Source organism: Lagopus leucura, unplaced genomic scaffold (assembly GCF_019238085.1).
Source record: "Lagopus leucura isolate 7727_CA_CO unplaced genomic scaffold, USGS_WTPT01 Super-Scaffold_100002, whole genome shotgun sequence".
NCBI lineage: Eukaryota > Metazoa > Chordata > Aves > Galliformes > Phasianidae > Lagopus > Lagopus leucura.
This window is the reverse complement of record NW_024962263.1, coordinates 45,374,323-45,391,429: the sequence shown is the minus strand read 5'-3', so window position 1 is coordinate 45,391,429 and position 17,107 is coordinate 45,374,323. Positions and strand designations below refer to the sequence as shown.

Here is a 17,107-nt window from a genome sequence, read left to right as displayed (position 1 = left end):
TGCCATTTGCTGTTACTGTTCATCATATCCAGATAACCTGAAGATTGTTGAGACATTTTATAGAGCTTTATTCCCTAAGCTTTGACTTAGAACCAAAACAAGCCAAGTATACCTTTCTGTGTTGCAAGTACACCATTGCCATCCATTGGGAAAAAGGATAAGCTGAGGAGAGCGTAGTGAACACGAGGGGATGGCTGAGCATCCGCAGCAGCAACCAGCCCCAGCTGAGCTCCACTGCACGCAAATCTCTAGGAAAAGTTTACTGAATTATTAAATAAGCAATTCTGATAACACAAGATATTAAATACAGATAGGATCAAATCAACACAGCTACAAACTATTTTAAGTTCTTCCCTGCGGAAGTATCAGTACTAACACCTTCCCTTTCCTGCATGCACATCTCCTCTGAAGATGGGTAAAAATCCTTGAAGAAAGGGGAAAAAAGAACATAATACAGCAAAGTCCTATGAGGGAATAGAGTTTTAATGAACACACAAAGCAACTAGGTGACATCTTTATCAGTCCTCATAAACCTTGATTGAATACACAGTGATAAGGCCTGTTTAAACTGTCATCCTCACGATAACACTCAGGGAGACAGTGTGGGCCTTGGCAACGGCTCGTGGGGAAGAGGCCTCTCCCAAAGCACAGCCCCACGAGGGCTGTAACGCACAGCACACGCACAGCTCAGATCCAGAGTGGGGGCTCTGAGTGGCGGTGGTGGCAGATGGCTGCATGGACACACATCTGGTGACCGTGGCCCGATGAGTTTTGCTTTGGGCCACTCTGCTGGTGAGCGGAGAGCTGCTGGGGGAAGGTGGGCACTGAGCAGAGTGACCTGCATAATGTTTTTTAAGCATCTCTAGGAAATATCGTGTCAACTCTGTGGCTAATAAGGAAGGATTTAAGTCAACTTTTTCTTTATTAACTCAACAACAAAAAATTAATTCACACCAGAACTTCTGCTCCCTGTCCCGAATCGCCTTCCCTGTCCATAATGCCCGCAGTGACACCCGCTGGCAGCAGCAGGCCGAGCTCCAGGCCCTCGCTATTAGCTCCAGCACCTGGCCCACAACGACTGCAAGGCTCTGACCAAAGAGATGTCGCCAGCACAGAGCGGCCACTTTGTCACCTCACTGAGAACTGCCACTCGATACCTTTATTTAACACAGGTTTCTTCCACTCGTTGCTCTAAAACATAAATAATGATCAAGTGTCACTTGTTACATATAATGAAATATCTATTTGCATGTGATTACTTGTTAATTAATAAGTTAATAATTGCTGCTGCCTGGGTGGTGGAATACAATAGCCCATTTTATTCCGTTTGGCCTTTGGCAGGCCTGAGAGCTAGCACTAGAGTTTTCCACCATGAAAAGGCCTGATATCATGATACAGCTGAAGCATGCTGCTATACCAAGAGATGGGCTGGCAGCAGAGGCATTTTAGCCACTCAGGAATTCAGTTATTCTTTTGTATGTTCTTTGGTGTACGCCAACTGATTTCTCCTAGTAGCCCCAGGCATTCGTTTTTCCTTATTTCACACAAAGAATAAAAGGGAAAACACAGAACTGAGTGCTTTGAGCAAAGACTTGCAGAAAACCCAGGAAACCCAAATCTGACAAATCTCAGTCTCATGGATGCAATCAGAAAACTACCTGTCTCTTCAACTTCATTAATGGAATTCCTCTGAAATACGTGTCAGTTCTCAATGTTTAAACAAAATTGTCCAAGTTTATGCTGGAACTCATACAAATACTTCCTGTTGCACAAAGTGCTCACCAAAAGAAAAGGCCAGGTTTTAATTTAACTACAATCCGATGGTTTTGGAAAGGATCAAGGGAAACTTCAGAAATATCTGGAATAAAAAATTACAGAAAAAGAGAAGCACTTTTTGCCTACTTTGTAGCATGAGCCAAGAGCAAATGGCTCCTGGCTGTGAACACGCAAGGTGTGTTTGCTGACTCACTTAGATTAAAAGCATTTTAAGTCAACTTTATTTCCCACATCCAAAGCCACTAACATTCTCTCCATAGGAGAGACAGAAGCACAACTGTTGTATTCATAGAAAACTCATTTATACAGGATTTCCCACAGAACTGAAAAAAAAAAAAAAATAATCCAATGCATTCCCAGCCAAACTTCCTCCTGAAGTGAAAAATCCTTCCCTCTGATAAGAGAGCTGTGTCAGACCACATTTCTGTCCCTGACAAAAAAATCAGTCTCCCTTGGCTTGCACCAGCTTTGGCAGCAGCACTCAGCAGAGCTACGCTGCTATTCCCAGATATTCATCGCACTTAACAGAGCCACTGGCTTATCTTTGACCCTAACAATACAATAAAAATGAGCTACGCACAAACATGAGTGAGCAGTTACTGTGGATAACACCACCAGCCTCAGCTCTGTGGCAGTCAGCTCTCCTTGGGGTTAGAAAAACTATCCATCTCCTAACAGGTCATTAAAGATTTTCTTTTTTTTTTCTGCCAGATAGCTGCCCTTCTTCCCTCAGATACACTTTCCGTATCAGGAGGGAAGTGAAAAATAAAGATAAAAAATAAAGTAAAAAATAAAAGTAAAAAATAAAGAGTAGAGAGGTACGCTTGGACTCAAACACTGAAAGTTTGTGCCTTTTCAGATAACCTTGTTTCTAATCCGCTAACAACTAATTCAGAGATGCCAACGGCTGCTCAGGAGCCTTCTTTTAAAGCTTTTTGGGGTAAGCCTACTGAGCACAGCATGGTGGCGTGCCCCCGGATTCCTAGGCAAGGTGACAGAAGCAGCCAGCCACAGTACTACCGACCTCTTCTCAGAGGGCCACTCTTCAGGAAAGAGACGACTTTTCAATTCATGAAAAATACTACATTATCAAATCAACTCCCCTTCAGGCAAATCTGCAGCTCACATTGTTGCCCAGCTTAGGGCTGCATAACCTAGAACATTGCCAAGTCCTTACTTTTCTTCCCCAGGAAAATTTGGCAGCTGCAGGCCACTATCAACAACCTTAAAAGCACTCAAGTTGCTTAGCTTAATGGTCAAACACCTGTGTCTGACAAAACAATCAGGGCTAATTTTGTGGGAAAGGATGTGAGAATTCAAGAATTCCATGCACAACTGTAATAATGACATTGATTTTCTCTCAAAATTACTCATCGTCTGTAAAAGTGAGGCAGCCCTACATTTGATAAGTGAAGATGGCAGAGAAGAAAAGGCCAGAGCAAATCAACAGCGTTAGAGCTTCTCCCCACTTTTTCCCCTACAAGCCCAGTGCATCCACACACCCTATGAAAGGGCATTCTAGGGATAGGCAGGATTGTGGCAAGGAACGGAAGGCAGGATGGAAACATAGGCTCTGTGTTTGATTTCTGCCATCCGGGTGACAATTAGCAATTATGACAGCATTTTCAGTGAAATGAAAATTGGCAAAGTAAATGAAAACTAGGCATAGATTCCATTCAAAAGGGCACATTAAATGCCCCTGTTTGGATTGATCGGGTTTTTTTGTTTAGTTTGTTTTCTGAAGGCTTCAACTGCTTTCTTGAGAAACTCCTGCAAAAACAAATCTGTGAAATCATCCAATGACTTAACTTTTCCCGGAGTGCTCAACAATGGTTTGCCTGTTCTTGATGTCATGATTTGACTCAGCAGAGCAGATAAAGTCTAAAATTAGATGTCTGGTGTCCCAGTCTTGCTCCTGAAGATATGCTTTTCATATCTAATTAACTCACACGCTACTTCAGACAATATCAACTCAGGGCCCCAAGGGCTTGGCCCACTCAACTCTGCTTGGCTTCAGCACTTTGAAGGTGCTAGTGGACTTCAACCTCTGAATGCTGCAGGGCAAGAGCTTCACATAGGTAACTGCTAAGTAGTCGATCTGTAGTAGCTTTCTATGCTACTGCTTGTTTACAGGTACCCAGTTTGAAGTAAATCTAAGTAAAGTTCCCATTACATCCTTGTATGTCATGGGAAATAACTGTACTAGGCAGAGCACCAGACTCATAACTTCTGCATCAAGGACTGGCATGCAGCTCTCACACCTTCCCTCCCCATGTGTTGAATACTAGCTTAAGTCTAGGACATATCAGTCCAGGGAGAATGAGTGTAGAAGGACCCAGTGGGAACAGTTGGACATGCAAGATAGTAGAGATGGTAGCATTACAGCAGGACTCAGCAGATCCATGATACAAACTCTCAGAAGGCCAAACAAACAAACAAACAAAAAAATTAAAACCCATGAAGGTGGTGTTACTCACAATGAAGTTTGTCATTTGAGTTTTTCACCTCACAAAATTCCTAAGATTCAGGATGGTTACAGTCTAGTTTTTAGTTTCCCACTACCTTATTCTAACACACTTTCCTATACCCTCAAAAATGTGTGAAGTATATCAGGCTACGTTCCCTCCACCTGAAGTTAAACTGTGGGAACACAGTTTCAGAGGACAACAGTTAAGTGAAGAATCCCTCAGCTTTAAATAGTGTCAGAATCAACTGACCAAAACCCAAGAGTAGTATGAATTAGGTGCTCTAAGTTTCCTGTGCTGTAGATGAGACAAGTACAGCCATTAGCCTTAGGCATGATATTTTGAATTTTAAGCCTATACTAGAAATAGCTTAACTAAGCTGTTTGTGTTGGGAAAATAAACCTTGCCTACATGTATCTGAAGTAGTCTTTATTTACAGGTCTGACCACAAAGGAAGATGAAGAGAGGAAGAATGATAGCATTGTGTTTCAAAGCCGACAAACTAAATAACATGTCCTTTGGGAAATACACACTGTATAATTGCTATTTATTTTATATAGCTTTCATAAAGTATCACAAGATCCCTTATGATCATATGAACAGTAGGGATTACGGAAGCTTAGTAGGAAGAGTATTACTCCACATGCGGTTTCAGATTTGCTTTTATTCAAAGAGACAGAATATTTTCATACTTCTCCACAGATGAAGCAAAAAGCACAACAACAGAACCCTTCTCCTTGCAAACAACCTATGCCCATCCAAGAGACTGTACTGACCTGAGCAAGCAACCTCTTGACAACTCAAGCTGGCAAAGTACAGAGTCCTAGGAGACAGCAACTTACAACCAGAGTGCATTTCTTGGGGTAAAAGCTGAAATCTGAGATATGGTTGGCAATGGGAATTTCAGGCAGCTTACAGAAAAACAAATACCCCCAAAATATTTGCTTGTTCCTGATTTTCATCATACAGGTGAGAACCGTTGCAACAAAATCAGCACCCCTTCCCTTTCCTCAGTGGCAGCCATAAGCTTTTTCTTATACTGACAATATTAAGAAACAAGGGTTATTGATAAAATAATGTGAGATTTTGTTGAGATTAGGAATTCCTCCTGTCAGTATACTCAATTAAGTTTGGAGTCAGACACAAGGATAAGCTCCCCTCTCTACTTAAGCCAAGGCACTGTGCCAATCTCAGTATAATGGAGATTAATTTTAGTAAGTCCTGGAAAGAACGACACTGAGAAGGATGGGACACAGTTCTGCTATCAATAATACTTCACTGGAAGAACTTGAAATGGAGAAGTTGAGTAATGGGAGACAAAAGAAAACAAGAAATGCAAAAACTATAGCAGACAAAAAAAAAAGCACAAGTTACAAGTATGAAGGGAAGGTCCCCTGTTCATTCACCAAGCAGAAGAACCTATACCAACCTGAAAGACATCGACCTACTTAGATTCTTGTTTGTGGAAGATGGCTTTAGTGCAAGGATTGAAAAATTTTATCTAGGTTTCAACTGTCTGCTCTGTTTAGCTTCCTGGTAGAAAAATAATGAGTTACTTCTAAGTTGTGTCCCCATCTTAATTGCATACTTTGGGAAGACCTCAGAACTTGAGCATTCCTTTCACTGAGCAGATTGATAAGGTTCAAAGCATATTTAACTGTAACCCGTGCTACTAAAGGATGTAAAATGCCTATTAGCTCTAACCATCTAGGAAGACTGTGGTTATCATTAAGAATACGTGGGACACTTATACAAGAATTCTTTTCCCTGTTCACTGGACAAGCTGTCTTCTAGAGTTCATCTGCTCCAATTACATGCTTTTGGGAAAAAAAGAGCTAGGCTAAATGAATACTTTCGACTAGAGCTAAAGGTAAATACTCCACTGGAACTTTGCCCTAATCAATAGTGGCAATGTTCATGTCACATGAGAGTCAGAGGATAGAATATGGTGCTTACTGAAGTCAGCAAATAAGCTAATTATACTTAGCCTGCTTGAAGAAGGGTACAAGTGAGGCCTGGTCCACCCACATATTAATGCAATCATCGTTATCCTTATCCCTTGTTTGCTCTGTGCTCATAGTACAAAAAAAAAAAATAAAATTGTCCCAAGCAGAGTGTGCTACTGACCCCTTGTGGAAGAAACACACTGCAGACATTGCAGGGTGCACAACTGCTGCCGTGTGCATCAGCAGGCACTCAGTTTGTACACTTACCTGCTATAGATCTACTTCTAAAGAAAATTAGTGAAACAGCACCACAGTGTCAAGAGAGGTCGGTATGTTCTCATCACATGTGCATTTTTCTGCTGATTTGCAGAAAGTTTGTAGGAAGTTTTTCAGGTCAGTCAAGTAAGCTTCAACAAATCTGAACTTAAGTATTCTTCTGGGTCTTCCATCTTCCCAACTATGGATGAAGCCTCAAAAATACAAAAACATCAGTACCTTAATGGTAGCCAGGTTCACTGTGACCTTTACGGGCTGCAACCCTACAGAGACAATTAAAGAACAGCAGGCATTTAAATTTGATAATTTGCATCAACTGTTTTCAAATAGAGGTTAAATATATATATATATGAAAATCTCATTTATTCACATAGACCTGTCATATAAACCAAGATTGAAGAAATCTTGAGATGGGAGAAAGTAGAGGCTCCCAGTGGGCCTCACCTGTGCCTGGGAAGAACATGGAACAGATCCTCCTGGAAGATACATTAAGGCACACCTGACCAATCTGGTGGCCTTCTATGATGTAGTAATGGCATCAGACGAGAAGGGAAGAGCAACTGATGTCATCTCTCTGGGCTTCTGTAAGACCTTTGATGTGGTCCCACACAACATCCTTAAGTTGGAGAAATATAGATTTGAAAGGAGGACTACACGGTGGATAAAAATTTGGTTGGATGGCTGCAGCCAAAGGGTTGTGGTCAACAGCTCTACGACTAGGTCAAGGTTAGTCACAAGTGGTGTCTTCCAGGTGTCCATCCTGGGCCCACTGCTCTTCAGCATCTTTATCAACAACTTAGGTGGTGGATAGAGTGTAACCTCAGTTTGTCGTTGTCTACAAACTTGCTGAGTGGTGCAGTTGATACAACAGAAGAATGCCATCCAGAGGGATCTGGACAAGCTTGAACAGTGGGTCCACAAAAACCTAAGAATGTTAAACAAGGCAAAGTGTAAGGTGCTACACTTGGGTCAGGAAAATCCCAAGTATGTGTGCAGACTGAGAGTACTCCTCATTGAGGGCAGCATTGTGGAGAAGAAAATGGCTGTCCTGGTGGATGAAAAGCTGGATGAGAGTCAGCAGGATGTTCTTGCAGCCTGAAAGGCCAACGGTATCCTGGGCGGTTCCTTCAAAACACAGGTGGGCCAGCAGGGAAAGGGAGGTGATGATCATCTTCCTCTGCTCTGCTCTTGAAAAGTCCCATCTGGAGTACTGTGCCCAGGCCTGGGGTCCCAAGTTAAAAAAAAAAATAAATAAATAAAATAAAAAAAAAGTTGCAGCAGGTCAAGGAGGCCATGAAGATTATTAGAAGGCTGGAACATGTCTGTTATGAAGAAAGATTGAAGGAGTTGGACTTGTTCAGCCTGCAAAAGGGAAGGCTCCAGGGAAAACTCATTGTGGACTTCTGTAACTTAAAGGAAGCTTATGAACAGGACAGAGACTGACTTTTAACATGATCTGATAGTGATAGAAAAAGTGGGAATAGTTTTAAACTAAAGGAGGAGAGATTTAGATTAGATGTTAGGAGGAAGTTCTCTACTCAGAGGTTGCTGAGGCGCTGGCACAGCTGCCCATGTAAGCTGTGGTGCTCCATCTCTGGAGGTGCTCAAGGCCAGGTTGGATGGAGCCCTGGGCAGCTGAGCTGCTGGGTGGCAGCCCTGCCCATGGCACGGGGTGGGACTGGGTGGACTTGGAGGTCCCTTCCAAATTAAGCATTCTGTGATTTTATCATTAACAGCAGCTCTAATTAGTGCTATGAGCTGTATTTTATAGAAAAAAATATATAGAAAATACTTATAGAAAAAATATTCTACAGATAAAAATATTTTATCTATATTCTATAGATAAAAAAAAAAGTCAACAATCTGCCCTTCATACTTCGGTTGTGTTGTTTAAAAAATATTTGAGTATCTGGAAGACTCAAAGGCACTTGACATTTCTGATGCTCTTTGGTGATACATTTTAAAGAACAAGAATACTTGGAGGTTTGCAATCTCCCTCACTAGATGAAGTCCGTTGCATCTTTAAAACATTAAACATCAAACAACTCACAGTTACCAAACACTTGTTCAGGAATACAATTTTCTAATTCCATGGGTGACATCATCACAACTAAGAATCAAATCAAATAAGTTGCTCCCCTCCCAAGTTCTCCCCTTCCCAATAATGTGTGCACAATAAGCACTATTAATTCCATCTCATTACATTTTTTAATCAAAGCTGTTGAAGAAGAATATCTTATATAACAAGTTTTATTAACCATTCAGTACATTAGAATTTCTCTCGAGAAGCTGAGACCTTGCTAAGCAGTTTCAATGAAAGCAATCATATAATGCTATCTGCATACAGAAAAATCCTCTACATTCACACAGACAACCATAAATTTCTCCAATAAACAGTCATGTCAAAAACTACTGAAATACAAAGTTGGTTTTAACGTAGCAAAAATGTTCCTGTGGTTCAGAAAAACCGGTTTTCTAACAGGAAGAATTTGCATTCATGAAGACAGTAAGCTTGTGATAAAAAAAAAATATCCTCTAGAAATGTAAAATTACTTAATTTTTTGTAAATATGAGAAGGCATGCAAACACAGAATTGTTGTTTATTCTCTCTCTCTTTTCAGAAACACTTACTGGGCCAGAATAAAGAGGGTATTTTTATTTTTATTTTTATTTATTATTATTTTAATACAACAACCTCTCCCCTCACACAAAAAAGATCCCATACAGAGCTTTTTATCAGCTGTCTTTCCCAGAAATGCTACTTTGGTACATTTGAACACTAAGCCCTTTATACCCTGCCCCCCTCTCCCAACTGTTGCAACAACAAAACAACTTACAGAAAGCTTAGCAAGACCTACATTTGCTGATTTTCCTTTACAGTAAGTATATACAAGTACATAAATCCATAGCAGGGATATTACAGCTGCATTAACATAAACTCCTCAACTGGATTCAAAAGATACTTGCATTCTGTAAGGACTCTACGGCTGCTGCCCATTATACAGTTCTATCAAGGCACTGTACAGTCATTAAATCTACAATGCTCTCCAAGACGTGCTGAAGAATATCGTAAATGTATTTAAGTTGTTAAAAAGCCCTGAGTCAGAACTTTTTTTTTTTTAAACCACAGGCTCAGCTATAAAACTTCTAAACTTCTTATACTAAAACCTCTGTGATAACAGTTTTGCTTTGTCAGCACAAACAAGTTACGAAATACATAAAAAGACAACAGTACGAATTCCAGCAACTTGTGCAAGACTAATATACAATGTACATGGTGGCAAATCATACGCTTCTACCGTACGTCATTTATACAGTCAGTAAAAATGCTCCGCAATGTATTTAGACATCAAAACTGATGAAGCAAAAACAAAACTGAAATGTTCCCCGTCCTTTCCCCAAGACAAACTAACCCAGAATTCAGTACTTAGAGAGAAAGGAGGTAGCATTACTAAAAGGATGCTGTGATTTTTTAAGTGAAAATCTGACTTAGGCAGCACAAAGAACAGGATAGGCTTCTCGGTTCACCAGCTGCTACTGGAAAGTTGAGTTTCTGATGTTTAATGCACAGTACTGTAGAGGAAGCTTAAACAGATCACTAGCTCAGAGCAGCTTCTTCAAACAGCCTAGTGTTTGCATAAACTGCAACTAATACTGCTAAAAACAGGTATGCACACATAAAACTTCATCTCTAAAAAATATCTACACAATAAGGACTTAAATTATTTTAAAAGGTCATTTAATGTCTTTCAAAGAAGCTAGAATACCAATTGTAAGACTATGCTAACAAGGCACAAGTACTTGTGCAAATCTGCTAGATCCTCACTCAATTCAAGTTAGGAATAATAGTTTCTAATCAGCCTCTCATATTTACAAAGTAGCTCGCTCATTCTCCTGCCACATTAATTCAGTATCCATGCCAGTAAAATGGGATTGCTCCAAACTCTGAACATGCAAGTATAGAGTATTTCAACAACTGGAAGGTAGGTATTATGAGCCCGAATTCTGAAAAGTGCCAAATGAGTTCAAAAATTCTGAAAAGTGCCCAATGAGTTCAATGGGAATTTGGGGTATAGCAGATGACACACAGCAAGCCTGTAAAAACAAAGCAAAACCAATAACAACAACAAAATACAATTATTTAGCATGTTCTATCAGCCTTCTAGGTTGTCTCTGTACTTTAATATCACTGTGTAGTGATATGACAAGTTATGTATTCCACTGAATTGAAAAGAAGAAGGATTTACTTAAACATCTGAACATACCTTACATCTGAACAGTACCATTAGTTCTTTTCTTGATTGGTTGAGGAAGCTAATGGAGATATATCATCCAAATTAATTTCAAAACTGCTGTTGAATATTGAGGGACAATCATAAGAAACAAAGCCTGTTTTTCATCCTCCTTGTCATCCATGTCTTTAAGTGCTGCTCGATTTGCTAACATTTTTCTTCATTGAGTTTTTTGAAGGACAACTTGGGAAGGCTACACATCTCTTTCACCTGTTAATTAGGCCAGTAGCAATATTTCAAGCATGTTACTCTACCTTGCATTTCTAGTTCAACTGTTTCTCTTGACATCTTGAAAGCGTGAAATTAAATTCCCAACAGTGATACCTTCCAACTGCAACTGTTCAAGTCCACTTGGCATGATTACAGTACAAAAGACTACAACTGCTCCTATACAACAACTTCAGTCACTATGTCTGTATCCATTTGACTGTGATGATATGCAAGTATGAAGAGTATTATGGAGTAACACACAGCTTCTCTTGCGAAGTACAAGCCTATCACTGGACTTAGCTATTTTTGCTAATATCTCACCTCCTGCAGATGGAGAATATTTAACACTCAACTCCAGTTATCCACCCAGGATACTTTAGATCAATTCTTACTCAGCTGCATTTTTTCAACTAACGTGAAGTTGAACTACTTTGAAGTAGTTCTGACTTGTTCCAGTAAAAAAGAATTAGAAAAATGCCAGCTGCTACAACAAGGTTTTAGTTTTGAGCTGCATTATCAAGAAGAAATCCACTCTGCTTTTATGCTTATAGAGGTCCCCTTGAAGAGTAAATAAGGCATGATATTCAAAAGGTGTGTACCAGAACTAGAGAAAACAGATGTGATACATAACATAAAAATCAGGATGGATGGACAAATGGCATATCTCACTACAAAATCGTTTTTGGAGGAAGACTGGAAGGAAGCTGAAGTGTCCTGTAGACATTTCAGCTGACTAAAACACTGAAAAAAAATCAGGTTTAGTGGCATACGTATTGTCTAAATAAGTACAACACTGAGCACTCATGCAATTGGAGTCTAAGTGGAAAAGAGCGAAACAACAAAGTGGAAAAAAAAGTTTTCCATCAAAAGTTTTCCAAAGCTCCTTGAAGTCTCCATATTTTAGTACAGGGATCCAATCAGTACCAAAAAGGAAAGACTATTTACTTCGGCCAAAAAGACAGAGACATAGATAATTTTGAACAAAGGACTGTTAATATACAAAATAAAACAATATTACATTGACTCCAGATTAAGATGGTGTTCAATGAAAAATTACTGAAAAGAATGATGAATCCATTTGCAATACTGGATAAGGATTAAGTTGTCTATAGAAAAGTTGTACATTACTTCACTTTGTTAAAAGACACTGGCCTTACACTGTTTCAATATATCACTGTAGCTGCTTCCTGGAAAACACCATTAAGTGTTTAAATCTTACTGTTTAAAAGTTTATCTATCTTTGCAGTTCACTAGTAACATTCTTCTGAGAATTTTGCCAAAGTTTACAAGGTTCTGGCATATCAACACAAGCTTCAAAAGACTGAGATCGATTTTTCCAAAGAGACCAGTTTTATTCCTACTTGGATCTTCCCTTGAACTAGCCCTTTTGCCATACTTTTGCTGTGAGAATGAAACAAGAAATTAATTTTTGCTGATAGGAAGGCACTTCAATGATTCCAGCATGTATTTCTTCATTGATCTGCATTCACACAAAGCCAGCACAACGGCAAAGGGCTACACAAACTGCACTCAGGAAACTGCTGAATACCTTATGCCTGGTACGTGCCTGGTACCTGCAAATAACTCTTAAATCAGCATATCTTTTTTTTTTTTTTTTCCTGTCCAAGAAGATAGAAGGACATATTTGTTATCAAGACGTTAATTGTTTGCAGCTCCTCACAGCAGTACTTTCAGATTCGTGAACACTTTTCAGTCACATCAGTGACAGCTGACTCCCTCATACAATTTCATCTCACCTAGGCATGGCTCCGAAATCACTCTCTGCCAACAATATCCTGAACTGCAGTATTATCTATAGATCCTAGCTAACATGGTTTTAACATTCAATGTAGATGAAAAGCTAAATTAAATCTCTGATCCTGCTATTTACTACTATTTGTTCTGAGACAATGTAACTGAATTAAGAAAGGAGAATGATACCCGTTAAAAGCTTGCTTCATACTTTGTAAGGTAAGATACTGAAGTTTAACTTTTGCAAACTTCACGTCTAGTTCTTCTAATTTGTAGAGACAGAATATTTGAATGGCTCCACACATGTATCTATCTGTTCCCCCAAAACTGGTCGAATTCACTTATCTGAAATGGATAACTGACCCACTGTTCTCCTTTCCAACCAGATTAAGAGTTATTCCATAAGAATCTATGAGGCCAGCAGCGTCAAGAGGTTCATATTATTTAGGTCAGCTTGAAACTGTTACGCTAAAGTGCAGTTTGAAGAACGCAACCTTTCTAAACCAGATTTGTTTCTTTTTCCTGTTTCTTTCCCACCTCATCCTCAGCAAAGGGCACATTAAAGTTGAAATTACCTTAGCATTGTATTTTGAGACCTGATCTTATGGAAATAGTATTACGTTTATTACAACTGCGCATACATTTTGTATGGACTCCGCATTACTGTGTATTTCAAGATGAAAACCATTACAAATTATAAACGTCACAGAATTTTTGAACATTCTCCAGAAAAGCATTAAAAAAAAGCACTAAATAGATTTATACTCAATAGTAACTGGCATTAAAAAAAAAATAACAGAAAAACTACATCACTCAACACCTTATACGCACATTAAAAAAACAAGAATGAAACCAAAACAAGATTGTCCCTTTACACTTTAAGGGGAAGAAAATGACAGAAAGAAAACAAACAAAAAACACAACAAAAGAAAGGACTGCTGTAAATTAGCAACTTTTCTGAGTAAAGTTAAAAGCTGACTGCTCAAATACTGTTCTATTATTTGGTGTGTTCACAGTCTTTAATGAACCTGTGCTACAGTATTAGAAATGTTTTCATTAGAACCTTTTACCGCCTTTCAAACTTGCAGAGATTTAAATCACCAGAATGTCCTTACTATTCATAAGCTACCAACAGATACTTGTTCCACTTCTTAATACAAAAGAATCCTTCGTTCGATTGCCTTGCGGCATATAGGGCATTCACTCATTCGGTCTCCACAAAGCTGACACGTCCCATGGCCACAGAGAAAGATCATATTCTTCAGACGGTCCAAACAGACAGGACACATAGTCTGTAAAAGATTTTAACAGGTTATTTAGTCAATGGCAGCAGGGATACAGTACTGAGCATGCCATACATCAATTAAAGTTAACAATAAATATGCCATCTTAAGCACAACAGACTGTTACCACAGCATAACCCAGCTACTAAAGCATATATTACTTAATCTGAAAAGTTGTGGGCTTTTTTTTTTTTTAAACCTCCATGTGTGTATTTTTTTGTTTGTTTGTTTGTTTTAAATGCACATTTTTACATTCATCTACTTAAAGTACCGGGGATTTTCCTACCCCATGATGACACAAATGTTGTGTCCTTTTTTCCCCCCCCTGCAAGGGAGTTGTAACATGATGATCCTCGAGGTGCCTTCCAACCCAAGCCATTCCATGGTTCCATGATATCTTTAAGAAAGTCAATCCAGTAGTAGGTCGATATCACATTTGCGGCATCACCATCTACATTTGCAGAATTCAGATGCTATTCTAGCAATATTCACCTTGACATAACCATTTGTAACCTTTCAGGATACAAACACCACACAAAGTTTTATGTCATGTAATGCTCAGGTACATGGTTTAGCAATTCCTTCTCAGGCCTGTAGTTCATCACATACTTACCTCTACAAAACAAGTTGAACAAATGCAGAAATAATGAAAAAATACTGCATCATCAGTATTGTATGTAAAGATTCAATAATAGTAATTCTAGTCTTTGCTTGTGTAAATTATCTAAGTTTTATATGAAGAGCAACTTAATAAATCTGTTACCTTCAGTCATAACAATAGCACAGCAAACTTTTAAAATCCGTTTTAATTGCTGAACGTTATAGTGTCAGCCAATGCCCAATAAAGATCTCCTAAGGCTCTTCAACAGCAAAATTTATTTAGTACCAAATGACTAAGGAACAACATCCTTCACCTTTTGTCATATGCAGAATCTGAAGTTTTTGTAAGGCATGTTCCTTCACCATAAACATACTGCAACTATATTTTACATTAGGATTTCATTTTTAACAGGCTTAATGAAAGTTAGTAAATGGATAGATGTTTTAACACATAATTGTTAAGTTTCTTCTACAGTCTGACAAATCAATAAGATGCACTCAAATCTGAGACACACTAACATTTAAAAACACTGAACTCATACCTCATTCACTTATGATATGAAATGCCAGCAAGTCCAACATTCCAAACAAATTCATTTTATCACCACCTTGCACCTGTGTTTTGTTTCCACACTTTTCATGGGGAATTCACTTCAGACCGCTCATCTCATGAGAGATGATCCATGGCAGAAACCCTTCAAGCATCCTTCCTATGAAAATGATAGATACTACTTCCTAGGGCAGGTAGCTTAGATGAAGACAGATATATATCTTCACCATCAATCTGCTTACACCAAATTTGAATTCACACAGATTTTGGCCAAACGCCAATTTTAATCTCCAGGACATCGGTATAATGGGCCAGGAGTGACACAGAATTTCCAGATAAATCCTTCTGTCACTTTGTTTAAAAAAGAAAAGAAAAGAAAAAATCTATTCTTGACAAGAACACCATGCTCCATCTTTGTCAGAATTTCAACAGCGTCACACCAAAACACAAACTAAAAACTTAGAGACCAACAGTTGACTAACCAACTGTCAGTCAGTCCAGCTTATTTTTCCATTCACACCAAGTCACTATCTATACTTCCAGTGGGAAAATCCGAGCTTGCTTCTTCCAGTAATCTACAGACTTCAATATCAAGTAGCTGTCAGTTTCTGATGAACACACAGCTGCCTCATTACCTGACATCCTTTGATAAAAGACTGACAAAGGCAATCGAAATCTCACCTTTGGAGGAAAAAAAAAAAAACAAACACAAAGAACTTGCAGACCTTATTCTATGCGTTTAGAACCAATTTTTTGCCCAATTCCTCCAACTAGGTACAAATGTAAAATATTTAAAATTCATTACTTGTTTATTTCTTAATATGATACTATTTTAACATTAACACTACTTCATACAGTAGGAGAATTCAGCTGGCAGAAACAAACTTGCTGTCTGCTATGCCACTATGCTGACAAGGATTTTCTCAATCAGTTCAAATGTTTCCCAGCCAGGATGCAAGACAAAGTACGTGAGTTTTACACAGCTTCCAAGGAGCACGCCAAAATTTAAGCACTAGCTCATATGCACTTTTACAATGCAATAAAGTTCATGCATGCCTTACACAGATTTTATGCCACAGCATCATTTCACTGTTCTGCTAGTTTGCTTGAACACTCTCTGTATGAAACCATATTTTACATTTCTTTTATCTGCAGGGACTGTTTGACTCCCATATTTTGAAGCAAAACAAATAGTATAAATAGGTACTACCATCTATTATATGCAAAAATTACTTTGAGAGAGAAGAGCAGTCTTCAAAAAGTGTTTAACACACTTATAGCTTGGTCTGATAATTCAAATAGATCAATTTTTACCACTAAAAAATGTTTTAATCTGTTTGAAGTATTTCCTCATTCCCAAAAATACTTTCTCCAATAACATGCAGGTGCACAGTGACAAAATAAATTCATTTTTAAGCAGAAAGAAAGTGATGTAGGTATGGTGAAGGAACATACACAAGATATTAGACAGATGATGGTGATTATGTATGAAATGAGGTGAAGGTATTGCAATTACAGTCACAAGGGTTCACATTCAGGGAATCCCTGAAGAATGGTGTGGTCATCAGATGTGGGAGATTCAGCTGACATCACGCATCACTTCTGCTCGGCACGAGAAATGGTTTTAAAAGCTTGCTGCACTAATATATTACATTATCATTGAAGGTATGAGTTGAAACATAGGTTTATACCTGCTGAAAGAGAACAAATTAATTTTAAGTACAAAAACATCAGTGTAAGAGGGAACTACTAAAGCACAAATCAGAAGTATACATGACCAAAGTTCAATGCTGTGCATCACTTTAAGCACAAATTCAAAAGATTGGATGACTAATTGTAATCAAATCCTGCTTGTTGTTCAAAAGTATGATACAAAGCTTGCCCCCTCAGTGGAGCAAGCAGAAATGACACTAAACAAAACATGAAACAGTCTCAAGTCAAAACCACACGAGAACTA

At 38.7% G+C, this 17,107-nt stretch overlaps 1 protein-coding gene across 3 annotated transcripts in view; it reads right to left on the bottom strand.

Moving 5' to 3' along the window:
- Nucleotides 1-9,108: 9,108 nt before the first annotated feature.
- The window catches only part of MIB1 (MIB E3 ubiquitin protein ligase 1), a 72,243-nt gene continuing 64,244 nt past the window's right edge, over nt 9,109-17,107 (bottom strand). For all 3 annotated transcript variants that reach the window (XM_042870045.1, XM_042870046.1, XM_042870047.1), the window contains exon 21: nt 9,109-14,009. In XM_042870045.1, the coding sequence (XP_042725979.1) occupies nt 13,869-14,009 (141 nt within the window). In that variant the 3' untranslated portion in view covers nt 9,109-13,868. The remainder of the gene's footprint in view (nt 14,010-17,107) is intronic.